Source organism: Lipophrys pholis (assembly GCF_963383615.2).
Source record: "Lipophrys pholis genome assembly, chromosome: 18".
NCBI classification, from domain to species: domain Eukaryota; kingdom Metazoa; phylum Chordata; class Actinopteri; order Blenniiformes; family Blenniidae; genus Lipophrys; species Lipophrys pholis.
Window position 1 is genome coordinate 23,204,409 of NC_137646.1, and position 16,429 is coordinate 23,220,837.

A 16,429-nucleotide genomic window follows, 5' to 3' on the forward strand; every position below is an offset into this window, starting at 1 on the left:
TTGTTTCTGGAGGTTTATTTTCATGACACGTTTATTAGCGGCAGGAAACATTTGGGATCATCAGTTTGTGTCTCGGCTCGTCTTGGACAACGTTCCCGTAAGTGCGATGCCCTGGAGACTTATTGGCACAGTCGCGGTGAAATACGAGCCAAAAAACAAGCGAGAATTAAACATCGCTACCGTGATGAAAAAGAAATATTCTAATTCATTTCTACGAGTTTGGTTTTAGTGACAATCTTTAAACTGGTGTAATAAATGTTTATTACGTAGCCAAAACTACATTAAAAGTTACTTAATAGTTTAATTAATTTCAACTAAATTACATGTTTTTTGTATTAATAGTTGAGACCTTGTGGCAAATCGTCATGGAAATAATCTCTTTTATTAATTCATTCAGTTATTTACTTGTTTTTGTGAAATAAATATTAGACTCTTGCTCCGTATATTATATTGATCTTCTTGTTAATTCACTTTTCACTTATTTTCACATTATCACTCATTATTGTATATTGACATTTTAAATCATGTTTCATTTTCCACCCAATAAAATGTGTCTGGAGCCGCAAAATATTCAAATTATCTGAAATCAAAAGAAACTTAAAAACACATTTTTAGAGATTTTTCCTTCTTTTTTTAATAATTTTTCTTTTTTCTCTTTTCATGAAAAAAAAGCTGTACCAGCTATTTTAATTATTTTAGTCTGACCATTCTTCCTTTATACATATATTTTCTGTTTTTAGCATATTGGTGCTAAAATGCTCCATTTTTTTTTTTTAGTTATGAAACCTGTTAAGCAGCAGGAATTGTGGAACATCTGGCTCTGATGATCGATGACGGTCTGTTGATAAAGTCCCACATTAGTGGAGGTTTCAGGTCTGACCCCCTGCTGACAGGTTCAGACCCCTGGAGGATCAACGCCACGGAACCGAAACCCCTTCTGAAGTTATTATACAAAAACACGCTGCCTGTCACCCTGTCAAACCTCCTTTACCTTCCAGCGCGACACCCAAACACAACTTCTGAGAAAACCTAATCAAGACCACTGATTAATGTTAAACCGACATTTCGTGGCGGCTGAAGGAATGACTGTGTTTCAGGAGAAGCAGGGCTTGAGAAGATGCGCTAATATGGGGTCTATACGTTGTAAATGGCACCTTTCAGCCGTCTCCCAGAGGACTTGAGGGCTCTCAGACACAACAGCGGCTATACTTTCACTCGCGCCGACTGATTATGACGTGAAACGACCTGGTGGGACGTCGCTCGACTGTGATTTCCACGTCTTCGGTGTGAGGTTTTCCAACTGTACATTGAAAATAGAGAAATCACAGCTGGCTCTGTGCTCTGATGAAAACAGAGAGATGGAGTTGATTGTGGTTGGATTAGTGGCTTGAAATGAACATTTTCAGCCATGATTAGGGAAACTGACACGATTGCAAAACTTTTTAGAGCCAAAATTCCTCCATTTCTGTCGAAACAGGGAAAATGCGACTTTTCTGAAACTCTGCAATATCTTAATAGTTCAACAGTCAACAGCATTATTGAATTATACATTTACCACAGTGTCGTCTGCATAAGTGGAGATGCATTTCTTATATGCGCCAGGTACTGAATGGGCCTAAACTACACAGAAAAACACCTGAAACGATCTGAAAGTAGTTGAATCGAGTCAGCTGGACGAATCAAGTCACCTGCTTAACTTGGATCTTAAGTTTAGTGTGTGGTTCCATTGCAAAGACACAGCACCAACTAGTGGCCTGGCAAATAAACTACACTATTCATCTTTCTTGGATTGGAACCTTTGGTAAATGTTGATGATTTGTCTACTCTTTACCAATGTACTTTGCAATGTGAGTAAATATTTAATAAAAAATATATTTTACATAACTGCATATTATGCTGTCTGAATTCTGTTATTTTTACTTTTTAAGTTTAGTTTGTATTCTGCATTTCAACTGTTTGCTCTTTGTTATTTGTCCTTAACACTTTTTATAGTATTTAAGTTTTATAGTAAATTTTATTTACTGTTTTTTTTATACTTTGTAAAAATAGTATTATCTCGACACACACACGTCTTTGTATGTGTGTGTGGTCAATAAATAAAATTTTATTGATAACGCAAAAAAAATCTATTTTATTGTGAATTTTGCACATTTTCACGTCGTTTCAGGCTGAAGGAGCGTCCGTGAAGTCAGAAACGACGTGAACGACTCTCCACCTGTAACCTGTTAACAGCTCTGATGGAGAGATCTTTAACCCGGCCCCACCAGTAAGTCGAAAAAGTAAAACTGAAAAGAGACAAATAAGCACCTTACGACTCAAACGGCTCCCCAACAATGACAGTTGAAGAAGGTAATATAGCCGCCTGCGGCTGTGTCATTTAGGGTGGTGGTATTACCCCTCGCTGCGTGCTTTAAATACAGGTAGCTGGGTGTAATGCAGCGCCCGTCACCGTGTTATTTACCTTAAGTGGCGTACAGTAGGGAGGCAGTAAGTGTAGGCTTCTGTGTCAGACAGTAATTGTTGTTTGTATACAGGCTGAAGGAGGCTGGGCCACCGCGTGGAGCTTGTACTCTGCAAGTCTGCGGCAAGCCGCGGGTTTCACCTCTGCAATCATGCAAATGTGGACTTTTTTGGTTTTTCTAATCCAATTGTGTAAATACTCAAATACAATCAGAGGCGATGGGGGGGGGGGGGGGGGGTTATTTCCATGTGAAGTGTCACAATAAAAGCACAATTTGATATTTAATGCTCAAAGTCTTCACCAAACTGATTTAGATTGAGCAGCAAGCAGATAAAACTGCAAAATAAAAATTAAATGTAATGATGTGATATAAGTAAAAGCTATTTTGGAAACATTCTGCATCGCGCAAAAGTTTTCTTCTTTATGTGAGGCGAGTTTAGAGAAAATGTTGAGCATTTCATTCATTCTGAATGCTCATTTAGGGCCCGTTTACAACGATTTCTGGTGAAAACGAACGATTTACGTTGAGGGGTTCGTTTATACCAACAATGGCGCCCGGAGCCACTAAAAACTTTTTGAAAGCGCTCCAACTCCGTTTTAACTGTGCGTGCGCATCACGTACACAGTGCACAGCTGCTGAACGTGTGAAATACAACAATGGTGTTTTAAAATTACCACAGTGATACGATCTACCATCAATATGCTGTTTATGTTTTCGTCAGTCTGATAAACGAAGTCAACCGCACAAATTCTGTGAATTGATTGTGTATGGAAACATTATTTACAGCCATTTTTTTTGTGATAAATTTGAGCAGCAGGAGGTTATCGAGGGGGGGGGGGGGGGATCAGTCACATCAGTCACAGAAAATCCCACCGTCGTTACATCAACCTCCACCGCCCCCTTTACATATTTACTGGATTTAATGTGCTCCAGCGATCACTTCACATCGTTAGCACCAGATGACACGTGACGTTAATTTCAGGGTAGCAGCGACGAGAAAATGAGTTCCTCGCCTGAGGACACGCGTAGTTTCATGTTCCGTCTCTGCGATTTCTCACCTGCAGCCATCTGCAGATGTTGAAACTTGCATGAGGCTCACTGGTTATGTCAGGTAGTGACAATGTTGGAGGGTTTAATGTGATGGCAGGAGATGAAACTGAAGCCCCGAGGTCGTCGGTTTTAAATCCACTGAAAGCTTGTTTTCAGCAATTAAATAAGGCAAACTTGTTTAGTTTTTCTTCTTAAATGTTCGTCTTTTTTAAATCTACATTTTATTGACTGATTGGTGATCATTAGAAATATAAACATGAGCATGTCGTAATCAGATCTGCTTCATCCTCAATCACTCTTAAAATTACATTTTTAAACTATTACTTCATTAACTTTATGCTTTACACAATTAATTATCTGATTTGTTTCAAATAACTTGGGTATTCCATGATGCAGTGTTGTAGTAAATTATATTTTAGTAAATTTTAAAGTAATCTCTCAGACATTTGGAATAAAATCAGGCGGACTTCATAACTAATTCCTCTTAAATTGTTTAAAAGCTTTTATTTTCTGTTATATCAAATAATGTCTAAATCGTTTTAAATGGTATTTTATGTCCCCATTGAGCCAGTTTTTGTTTTTTTTTGCATCTTTTTTGAAGCTCAAAGGAAGATGATATATATGATGAAATCAAATAGACATTATTACAAACCTTATGTTTAACATTATCATTTCACCAGAAACCCATTTAAATAGCTCAGTGGAATAGTGTGGAACTATTTCTGGGATTTTAGACGTTGTCTTGCAGCATTTTACTCAATAAATGCTTGAAAGTGTCGCTGGAGGACGAAATCCTCTGAGGAATGATTAAAAACAACGACGTGCTTCCTGCAGTCGACTCACCCTGCCGCCTTTCTCCGGGTCACACCTGCACCCTCTGCTGCAGTCCTGGCCCGCGCACGGCTCGTCAGAATTGACACCCTGAAAACAAAGAACGAGCATGATCAGAAAACGCGGTGCGTAAAAATCACACGCCCTTGAGCAAGGCACCGGCAGCACCTCGTCACAGTGTGAAAGTGTGAGCCCATAGAGCACAACGTCCTGGAACGCTGACTAAGATCTATATGTGACGACAGCCAAAATCAACCGCTGTGACCTGGCGGTGAGGATCCGCTGGCAGATTTACAACAATTTAAAAGGATTTGAAGAGGATTTAAAGAGAGATCACACCCAGTCCGTGTGTTGATTGATTAAGAGCTCCATTCCATGGAGAGGACGGAGCTGATTAAGTGTTTTCCAAACTTAACATGAGCAATCCGGCACGTTTCGAAATCATCATTGTCTTTATCATTTGACTTTTTCCGGGGGCGTTTGGTGGGGGTGCCTCCAGGGGAAAAGGACAAACCACTTATTTATCGTATATTCAACAACATGGCCACCCTATAAAATTAAACACCAAAGCAGTTTATTCCAAAACACAGAGGTAAATAGAGAACATATGAGGGAAACCAAAAAAATGTATTCAACGAAGGGTGTAAACATTCACTTTGTGAAGATTTCAACTTGTTTGTGCCATTTATGTACGTTAACACGTGAAAAATAAGAGAACAAGTTCATTTTTCATTCTTTTTATGACTGCAAACAGCATTAATCTGTCGTTGTAAATGCTTGAAATGAGACAAAACACAATAATAACGTAAAATCCGGATGAAACAAGTATGAGGCTGCTTGTTCCCCCCAAAAATGTAATGACTTGCATGTTGAATTTGTCAGAATGAGAAGCTGTCGGACGTTCACAGCGATCCCTCACAGTAAAGAAGGTGCAATAAAAATTTTAAAAAATAAACCTGTGACTTTTAATAAAGGCTCCAGCGCCAGGCGGTCTGCACTCCTTTTTATGTAACAAATCTAAATCACATTCCTACAAAATTCCAGGTTGGGGAAGTCACAATCAGGAATCTGAAAATAATCCCCAACAAGCTGGATCACATGATTCACTCAGTAACGGCTCTCAAAGCGTCTCTCAGGCAATCTCACCTCTCCCTGAATTCTAAGAGAAAAACTACCAAAAATGCAGTAATCACTAATAAAAACACAGTGTGAAGCTTCAGGAAAGCCTTTTAATTAACTACAAGGAGCATGTTTGTGCCTAAAAACACATTTTCACCACATTATTAGAGTCAATATCTTTGGGTCATTCGATGCAGAATTTGCATGTTCTCCCTGTGCATATGTGAGTTTTTCAGTTTTCCTCTCCCACAGTCCAAAAAAAACCATCAGCCACAACATGACAAAGCATCGCAAATCAGGACCCAAGCATTCGCTTTTGAACCTGGAAGCACAATTTATTAACAGCCGTAGCTGCACAACAGACACGTCATTCCAAACAAATGCCATCCAAAGATTAGAAACTCAGAGTGAACCACAGATTAAGCTGAGCGAGTGGCATTCCTGAGATACATCACGCAGTGCTTTTGGCGTATATAAGAGGCGTTCAGAGGGCTTGTTTAAAGCCGACATATGAGTGGCTCATATGCACGCCGCCTCAAAACACCCAGTGCATCTATTCACATGACAAGACGTGTGTTTTAATTGATTTTTATATTGGTTTATAGATGTGAATTTGTGTTGTGCAGATGATTGATTAAGACGCTCTATCACTTCTGGGAGTAAATATCTCGGATGTAACCATGGTTCGGGGGGGGGGGGGGGGGGGGGGTCGCTTCGGGGTCAATCCCGGAGGTCTCGGCATGATTAGTGCATGAAAAGCGGTGGTGGCGGGGAGACGGGGGCGAAAAGGTGTCGAATGGGGTCGACTGGGGTCGAGGAGAAAGTGCGATGGAGAGAGAAAGTATGCGGGTCAAAGCTTAAACGTGTATCAGTTCATATGACCGCGGCCCGCGAGCGTTCGCATCCACAATAATGGAGGTCATGGACCCTGCAGGACCCCCGTTAGTAAGCATCAGATGGTCTCGTCTGCGTCTCGGCCCGACATAAGAAGGTCCTGGGAAAGTCTGTGACCACCACCGGGAGTTAAGCTGCAATCACTGGCAATTAAATTAATACAAGTCGTTATATAGATCGAAGGTGAGTCTCACGTCAACTTGCCTGAAATATTCACATCTATTTGACTTAAATCCTTGAGGTGTGGACTCTCTTATTCAGTACATAGTAAAGATTCAAGAAGCAACATCATATACAATATAGTGGAAATAAAGACATTTAAAGTTAGAGAAAAGTTGACATTTCTCTGCTAAAGTTTGGTTCCTGACACTTACATTTTCAAGTCAACATTTCTGTACGATAGTAATGTCATGACACAGAACATTGCTGTATGTAAAATCTGTAAAACCTGAATATAATCCGCAGCATGTCACAGAAAAATCAAATTTAAAGTAGCCAGCTTACCACAGCCAGACTTGCAATACCGCCGTTCACCACAAGATGGTGCAGCAAGTCACGCTAACAGTCCTGCGTTCAACCCCGTTAAGTTCTTTCAGTTTTTGTTGAAATAAAAACTCTGGTTTTACTGGAAAGTCTACAAACTGGACCTTTGAATAAAATGTAAGTAATTTAACCGATGGAAGCCATACGTGACGTCCTCGTTAGAAAAAAACTAAAAATATTCCTGAACACTTGTTGAAGCATCTTGTCCGACACGTCCATCCGCACCAACTTCCTTCACAATTTCTCAGTCTGATGACCTAACATGCTACCTGACGTCACTCTACTTATTCCCCGTCTTGTCATACTGACTACGGCCACTAGAGGTCGAACTATACATGCACATGGGTTTCTTTCCCCTCTGCATCTTTTACAAACGACACTGTTTGTAGGTTTTTTTCAGTATGGTCTGCAATTTGACATTTTCTGCCACTATGAGCAAACAAGTAGAAGCTGTCTTTGCTTCTTTTTATTAGTTTTTATATCATTTATTTGATCGCTTTTCTTTCTTTTTGCTGTTCCTATATGTGTTTTATATATGTTTCTTGCACAGCGGCACCTTGCAACACTGGCCTGATTCATATGTAACTTACACCTTTCACATATTTCTTTAAAAAAGTAAAAGAAAAACTAGCAATTTCTGTGGGATCTGCAAGAATACATGTGAATAACGATACCAAAAGGTTAGGAAACGACACCTTCTGCCAAGTACTGCTGCTACTACTTGTCCCACAAAGAAAGAAATGCAAGATAAAGGAGAGGAAAGTGCTCAACACAGGGAAAAGTGAGAGGGAGAAAAGAAGGGGAAAGGTCAGTGGTGCTGGTCCTGCTTACTTCCCTCTGATCTGCTCAACACTCATAATCACAATGACAGAAGGAGGGCAATAGAGAGAAAGCGAGGGGTGAAATAGAGGGAGAGCAAAAAAAAAAAAAAAAAGATGGAGGGGAGGCGCAAAATGGACCTTTTTGGAAAGTGGATAAAGAGACGGGAAGACGAAAATAGAAGCAGAAGCAATGATGGATCCGTGGAGGCAGAAGGTAAAGCAAAAACAATAAGGCCTGGATTCTTCCTCAGCGGATTCAGATCCACTGTCCTGGGATGAAACCAAAGAATCCACCTGAGCGGCTCCAGTGCTCATGCTTGTTATATTCACGTCGCCACACCCAGATTAAAAAAAATTAAAAAAATAAAACTAAGGATGATGTGAGCAAACAGCTGGTGAGCCAGCGCCCGGGGGGGAAACCTCAGGTAGGATGTACAGTTAAATACAGAGCAGAGACACAATGAGGGAATCATGATGAACACCATCAAGGGTCATTAAAGGTTAATAGAAACAGGCGGCGACATCCGCGCATGTGGGCACACGTACCATGATATACTTGTGAGGACTTTCTCGAACTGAATGGAAATCGGTCCTGACAAAGGTAGAAAGTTAAACCGCACACACACTCGAGGTTACAACAAAGAAAGCCCCAAAAGAAGAAGAAAAAGAAGAATAGGAGGACAATACGCTGAAACCCGTCTCTCATAATATGAGAGCGACTTGATCGTCACGTCTCTAAACGCCCACTGAAACCCAATCCGTGTGTGTGTGTGTGTGTGCGTGCGTGTGAAAAGAAAAGCTGTTGTATTTGCAAGTTAGACTGTGTGTGTATGTGCAGTAGATTAAGTATTATGATTTAGTACAATTCAAACCAAGGAATCATTCTGAAACGGCTCCATCGTCCATATTATCTCTTGTCTGTTACAGCCAGTGTGGCTGTGTTGTATTTAATGTACTAACGGTTACACAAGCGGACTTTCCTTTATGGGCGTTATTGTTCAACAGATTCAGGCTAAAATCATTCTGGGTGTCGATGACGCATGAGTGACATAAAAACGGAGATAATTCCTGTTAAATGCAAACTAAAGCTTAAGCAATAAAGCAAATTTGTGTCAAAACAGAGAGAGAATAATACGCATATCGCTCCATAGAAGCACATCCGTGGAGTATTCACTTTAGAAGTTTCCAGAGATTGAAGTGTTAATGTTCATGAGGCTAAACCAAGTATTGTAATATCTCAGTATCAAACCGCCGTCCGCCTCTTATCAGGTAAATATACCCGAGTTATTGCTCAACATAGCAGCTGAGAAAATATTTCATTTGCACTTTGGGTGAACTGACTTCAGCAAAGGACGTTGGTGAAGCTGGAGGAATGTAAACGTGCTGCGCGGCTCGACAAGCAAAGGTTACAACACCGCAGACAAAAGCAGTTCTGAGGGTTGGTGGTGGTGGGGGTGGGGGGTGGTGGTGGTTGGGGGTGGTGGTGTCACGATTTGCATACATTCGCCTGACATAACGTGATTGAACACGCTGGTTCCTGATGTTCTGCGTCAATCCGGCAGAGTGCCGGAGCTCATCAACCCCCCCACCCCCCACCCCCCCCCCCCACCTCCGTCCACTCTGTCATCTCGGCATTACCTAGCTATGTGCCCTTCAGCTTTCGGGAATATTCCCCCGATCAATCTCCGTTTGTTTGCTCATACTTTACTGTCCAAACACTTCCATGTGTGCATGCACGGAGCTGGGACTTTTTTTTTTTTTTTTTTTTTTAAAAAGCGTCGGTAATACCTGTGTGCTTAACGCTCCCGCAGCCCGTGGGTGACGGCTGACGCCCGGACTTGCCCCCTTCGTGCCTATAGGGTCTGCTGATGTTATCGGATGAAGGTTGAGTCGAGTCTTACCCAGAAAACGGTGCACCCTGTGTGATGAGGCAGGGGGGCTTGGGTTGTTTGTTAGAAACCATGAGGGGGGGCAGGTCTTTGCAGAATTCCTCGTTTTTGAGGTGATGGCGGTGGAATGTGCGATCTTGAGATGGATGAGCTGACAGCAGGGGGTCCACCGGTTGACACAAAGGCCAGCGAGTTCTACGCTCTTACGGATGTGCTAAAACTTTAAATTGACTTAATTATATCGCAGATTCTACCGTCTCAAAGTTCTGCACTTTCCGCGCCGTAGAGATTGGAGGATAACCCAGCAATCTGCTAATCTGCCTTCACAATCACCCACATGGACAGAGCAAGGACCAGTGATCGATGATAATCTGATCCACGCCGCATTTTCTCAGATTTTATGGTCATTTTGTTTGTTTTTAATGTAAATTGATTGTTTGCTACAAAGGGTCAGATTGTTCATCCTTCCTTCTGCTCCCTTTGATTCATAATATTGCAACTTAATTATTATTATTTTTTGTTTATTTAAAAAAGAATTAAAAAAAAATATCAAACTAAAGTTAGAGTTTCAACACGGTGAATATCACTGCAGCTCCATGAACTGAACGTTAAAAAGCTGAGACAGCGTCACACGTTCTCGTATGCGTCCTCTTTAAGTCTTTAAGACACACACTCACACCTACGGGTGATTTCAAGTCGCCAATTTAACCTTCTATGTTTTCTGTAACTGAGAAAATCACAAGGCTGCAAAGGATGAACACGCAAACTCTACACAGAAAGAACAAAGTACAATAACACCTTAGAAGAAGGGCCATGTATCTCAATTTAAATAAAAAAAAAATGAAGAAAATTGTAGGAATGGGTAAATCATATACAGTATGTACCTAAAAGCTTTTGGATGGTTTAAAAAAAAATTGCCTTGATTTAAAAGTCTCTGAATTGTAAGGTTTGTTTCCTTAAATCTTAAATTTTGTGCAAAACACTGAAGAAGAAAAAAAAACAAAAAAAAAAACTCAGCTCCCATTGGACGGTCTGAACCGCCTCCATTGATGTGTGAATGTGTGTGTGAATGGGTGAATGTGATTAACAGTGTTACAGTAACAGGCGCTATATATGTGAAGTGATATGAACGCTTGTTATTCATTCATCCGCCTAAGAATCCAGGATCACAAATCCTCTCCGGTTGCATCATTTGAGACGTTCCTACTGCACAATGCGGATTTTTAAAGCTCAAAGCGTCACGTTGCCCAAAAATAACGATATAGGAAATGTAGAATTGAATTGACCCTGAGCGTTTTATAAACTAAATGCAATGCAGGAATGTTTAATCTTATCGGCGTGTCGCCACACGGTACGATCCGGAGCCCGGTTCACCGCAACACTTAGCCAATCAAACTGTCTTCAAAACAACAAAAACTTGAAGACGTTCCGCCTGAGTGACCGTGAAACATGGCGGCGAGCGCATTGGTGCGTACAATTCGACATGGAGGTTCACGTAAACACACAAACCGCAGAGAAAGAAGCTTAAAAATGTGGCAATGAGAAGGAAAAGTTTCCTCCTCCACCCCCCCCCGTTCCTTCATCAGCTCCTTCCTCCCTCCGCTGCCTCTCCCCATCTCCATCTGTGACCCCCGACATCCACCGCAGGAGACTAACCAGCTGTGTTTGGGCCTCCAGCGCTCCTCGTTTACGTCTGTTTACTCCGCGCTGCGCGAGCGGTGGAGTGTGCGCCGGGGTCACGCGCCACCGCCGCACACAAGCGCCCGAGCACGAGATCGCGAAGATGACTGACAGATGGTATCGGATGTTTGTGCATCGAAGTGTAAATTCAGACCGATGTTGGGTTTTTGTTGGGTTTTTCTTTGTTGTTTTTTAATCTGTGTGTGTGTGTGTGTGTGTGTGTAAATGTGTCACAGCCAGCTCGTGTGTGTTTGTGTGTGTGTTTCTGTGTGTGTTCGCCTCCGCTGGGCCACCCAGCTGGAGTCATGTCATCTATAACTCGGCCAGACGGCGGATATTTGTGACGCCAGAACGGACCTAAACAGGACGTCGCCAGCTGACATGGCCGACGGCTGCGGGGGGAAGAAAAAACCCCACTAAATAACAACTACAGGAGGAAAAACAGCTTCACTTTTACAGTGAAAAAGGAAATTTACAGTATTGATAAAATAATCCTCACAGGAGTGACGGGTTTTTTAGCCTTTGGGAAGTAAATTGTATACAAGATTAACGAAGTCATGCACGAGTGAATAAATGCTCCTTTTTTGACGATTTTCCTCTAATTGTTTGATGCAAACACAGATAATTACTACTTTTGCATAATATAATTATCATCGGTCATGACTGAAAAGGATAAGCTGGAGAAGGTTTGTCTGCTCCTCTTTTGGAAGATCATTATATATTGTATGTTGTGTTTGGTCCATCCATCCACCTCATGCTCCTCTTTCCATCCTCTCATTATGAGTGAGGATTATCTTCTCATTCCCCAGCTTGTAAAACGGACTCATCAAAAGTCTGCAATGTGGTTTTTACGTGTCGTTTAATACTCCCCCCGAAAGCCAGAATGAACCATTTAATAAGGCAAGCTTTTCTTTCTTTCTTTTTTTTTTTTAAAAAACGAACCGTTGTAAGTTAATAAGCAGTGCAGGAGATTCGTACTAGGCGGTGATTAGGATGAGCCGACATGTTTGTAAAAGCGTTTTGAGCCTATTTAGAGATTTCTTTAAGTATAAGTTGTGAAATACAAGAAATGTTCGGCCGGTTTTACACCTTCAAAAAATTGCATTACACATGAATAATAATTTTTTTATCAGTCAATAAGTTAAAATTTTTAGAAGCGGCTCTGGTAACGCTCTTTAACAACACCACAGTGTCGAAATTCCTCAAATCCAAGTATTTTAATGACTACCCTACAATGGGTTTAGGCGAATATATCTAAGATTAGTTGCTAAGGATTAAGACAATTGCCATAATTATGAAAACAAACAATAAGAATGAAACGATGCATTTTGTTGCCTTAAAATAGCCACTATAATGGGAATATTTCACCAGCACTAATCCTAAAGACTCAAAGATCAAACCAGGCGTGAAAAATGTAACGCCTGCAGGGAAACACTCCAAAAGTAAAGTCTGGAGTTTGGATGGGATCCACACTGACGCTCCAGAAGGGATTGATAGCCAGATGTAATTATCACAAAGAAATATTTGATGTTCAAACCTCCATATGATACATAACAGACAGCCTGATCTTTGAAAAGCTTCCAAACACAGTTATTTACGAGGGAAACCTTTGTTCTGACTTGCTCACTTGTCTTTGCATCATGCAGAAAAATGTCAGGTATCAGGACAAAGTATTAATATGTAATACTACCTGTTATGTAACGTGCAGCAGCGATGGTGACAAATCCATGAAAAACAAGAATTCAGCACGGAGGAATGTGCAGGAAATGCTGCCGCGATGAGAAAAGAGCAGCTTGTTTTTAATCTTTAAGGTGAAAGAGATTTGATCGAGATCCTAGAATACATAACTGCAGAGAAAACACAATTGGTAGATTAATAAGGTACTGACATTTCAGTGCTATCCCATCACCACTGGCCGGATTTGGTAGGATAATAATAATAAATCCGTTTTTTAAAAAATCAAGAAAGAAAATACAAAACAAAAACACTTGAAAAACTAGAAGAAAATGGGGAAAATAAGATTTAAAAAAATATAAAAACTTTTAAGCGCTTAAGGGCTTAAAAGGAAAAAATAAGGGGGGAAAAAACTAAAAATAGTACAAAAACATGAAAAAACTAATAAAGAAGAAATTCTGAAAGAAAATACAAGAAAACAAAAACTAGAAAAAAGAAAAAAAAATAAGAATTAAAAAGAAAAATAAGGAAAAAACAAGAAATAAAGATAAAAAAAAGAAAAAAGATAAATGAATACAAAAAAGGAACAAGGGAAAGTGAAAAGTAGAAAAAGAGGAAGAAGAGGAAAACAAAATCTCTCAGATCTTGGAATGTTTAAACTTATTTAATTTTGTTTAAAAGTACCAAACGTGCCTACAGACTGCACTTTAAATAATATTTTGATTTCTAAAATCTCTGTCTCTCTAAAATCTCTGTTTCATCCTCATTTTTCTTCATTACCATCATGTGGCTGGAGAGCATCACTCCTCTACTTCCCACTATCACTCCTCCACTGCCCACTATCACTCCTCTACTTCCCACTATCACTCCTCCACTGCCCACTGCCCACTATCACTCCTCCACTGTCAGAGAAAACTACCAGAGAGCAGAGAAATAGATCTTTGTGTCCATATGATGTGGTCCTCGGGACATGTGCTTTTATTGTGACAAGAGGGAAAAGTGCCATTGTTTGCAGTTTGTGTATGACTTCATTATCCAGAAGGTGAAACGTTGAATATCACTGTGCAGGTACTGTAGAATTCTATTCTATTCTATTATATAATGTGGTAACTGTTTTGCAAAGTTCCACGGCTACAAAAGGGTTCATTTTTGTTGCATTGGGATTCACTATCAAATAACGAATTATGATAAAATTAAGTCACAAAATGTTTAATATTCTCTCATTTTAACCACATTAAACACTGTCGGACGGTCTACACTACTGCTATCACTATTCATTTAACTCTGGCGCTGCTTTTCGCAAGATTCGTCCCATTTTATTTTACTATAGTACGTGTTCCAGCACAGTAGTAATAAATGTAACACGGTTGTACTGTACCACAGTAAATGTAGTGTTACCTTGACTGATAATAAACCTCCAAATTTGTACTTACTTGCGAGCGTGCATAAACCTGCAGTGGTTGCTGCGCGCAGCGCGCGCGCGCACACACACACACACACACACACACACACACACACACACACACACACACACACACACACACACACACACACACACACACACACACACACACACACACACACACACACACACACACACACACACACACACACACACACACACCTCTCTATTTCTTTCCTCTGGCTAAGCATTCTGCAGTCATGATGGAACAGAGACGTTGCTATTAGACAGGATTAGGCCTCTACCTGCCTCGCCTTGTTGGCTCTCTCTCTCTCTCTCTCGTTCTCTCTCTCTCTCTCGCTCTCTCTTTCTCTCTCTCTTCATGAACACAATTAGAGACTTAAAAAAGGGGAAAATTGAACAATTCTGTCATGTTTTGTGGGAGAAAAGCGAAGCAGGGCGAGACGGGGCACGCAGGGAAGATCAGCAGCAAAGTGCTGTATTCCTGCTAATAACACTTCCACGGATTTACGACAAAGTTCCCCGGGTCCTACACCTGGTATTTCCACCCTGGAAGGCTCCCGCCAGTTTTTATTCACCGTGTATTTTTAGGTTCTCGTTCCTCGTGAAATCGGGCGCCTCGCTTGTGAACCGCGTGTGACCAGGAGAGGAACACGGCGTGCCGGATTACATGATCCCGCCCCCGGGGCGAAACGTCGCAGTCGATGTGGAGATCGAAGACACGGAGACACGCTCCATCACCCAGCCGACTCCTGACGCGTCACGCCCAGCAGCCCAGACGCTCACATTCATACTTACAAGCAATTTAGATTCTACAGATATCGTCATGTTTGGGGATGAAATCAGGGAAAATACATGCACGTATAGGGGGAACATGAAAAGGTCTTTTTGACAGTATCACAGCCCGGATCCATGAAGTGAGAGCTACACCGGTTGAATGATACAGAACCACGGGGCTGCATTTCAGTCACTTTAAGTGTTTCACTTACATAAAAAGCAGATTTTACGTATTTAATATTTCAGTCCTGGAGAAAATCACATCAGATCTTTAAGTGTCACAAGTCACCGATACTCAGGATGAATTCTACCCCAACAGAACAATTTGGTGAGTGAGTCGGCTGAAATGCTCTTTCCGTGTACACTGGATAGTATTCTCTCAGTTTTTGGTTAAAAAAAAAAGAAGAAGAAGAAGTTTGAGGGGAAAAAAAGGGAAAATGAGAAGTTGCATTAAAAAAAGAAAGAAAAAAAAAAGACTCTCTTGGAGGCAAAAGTTGTTATTGGGGGATCTACTGAGCATGTGCAGAAGGACTATTTCCCCGTTTCCACGGAGACGGAATCGGAAGCATTTTCAAAAAGTTGTGTTTTCAGTGGCTCTGAGCACCGTTATGGTGTAAACGGGGCCTTAGTTGAGCGTGCGGCCTTAGAAACTGATCCTGAAGTAGAACCTTCAGAATAAAGCGCCGTCCTGCATTATATCCAGAGGAGTTTCTCATATTTTGGCCGCCTCCCATCATGATGCATCAGCCTGATGTAGCGTCCCCCACCCCCCCTGTGTGGACAGGAATACTGTCTCCCTGACAATCGACACCAACAGCACAGTCACCTCTCAGGTCACATGATCCCCTTCTATATATATATCCACCTCTCATAATCCATTACTGGTATTCAGACCGCCGTCCAAGACGGCAGTCCGACGGTCCACACCGTGAGAAGATGAGCTTCCGTTCAGGGTTTGGTTTCCGTCGCTCTATAAATCCACTCCGTTGGCAAAACTGAGCCTAAATATAGAGCCGGGCTGCCAAGTTTAGACGAGGGGATGGTTTTCACAGTGCATCCAGGGTCAACACTCGTTTTAGAGAAGACTGGCAACAGAGAAACTGATGGAGGAGAAATAAAAGGAGGAGAAAAAAACAACAAAAAAATCCACCTGACCCTCCTGCTGTCAATCAAAAGCAGTCAACAGTGCAATAAAGTAAAATTTGGGATTTCCCCCCACCGTGTTCCATTGTTAATCATCATATTTACAACCAGGCGTGTTGAAAT

At 41.2% G+C, this 16,429-nt stretch overlaps 1 protein-coding gene across 2 annotated transcripts in view; it reads right to left on the reverse strand.

Moving 5' to 3' along the window:
• The window catches only part of col4a6 (collagen, type IV, alpha 6), a 114,331-nt gene that overhangs the window by 42,917 nt on the left and 54,985 nt on the right, over positions 1-16,429 (reverse strand). For both annotated transcript variants that reach the window (XM_080486090.1, XM_080486089.1), the window contains exon 4: positions 4,356-4,433. In XM_080486090.1, the coding sequence (XP_080342216.1) occupies positions 4,356-4,433 (78 nt within the window). The remainder of the gene's footprint in view (positions 1-4,355; positions 4,434-16,429) is intronic.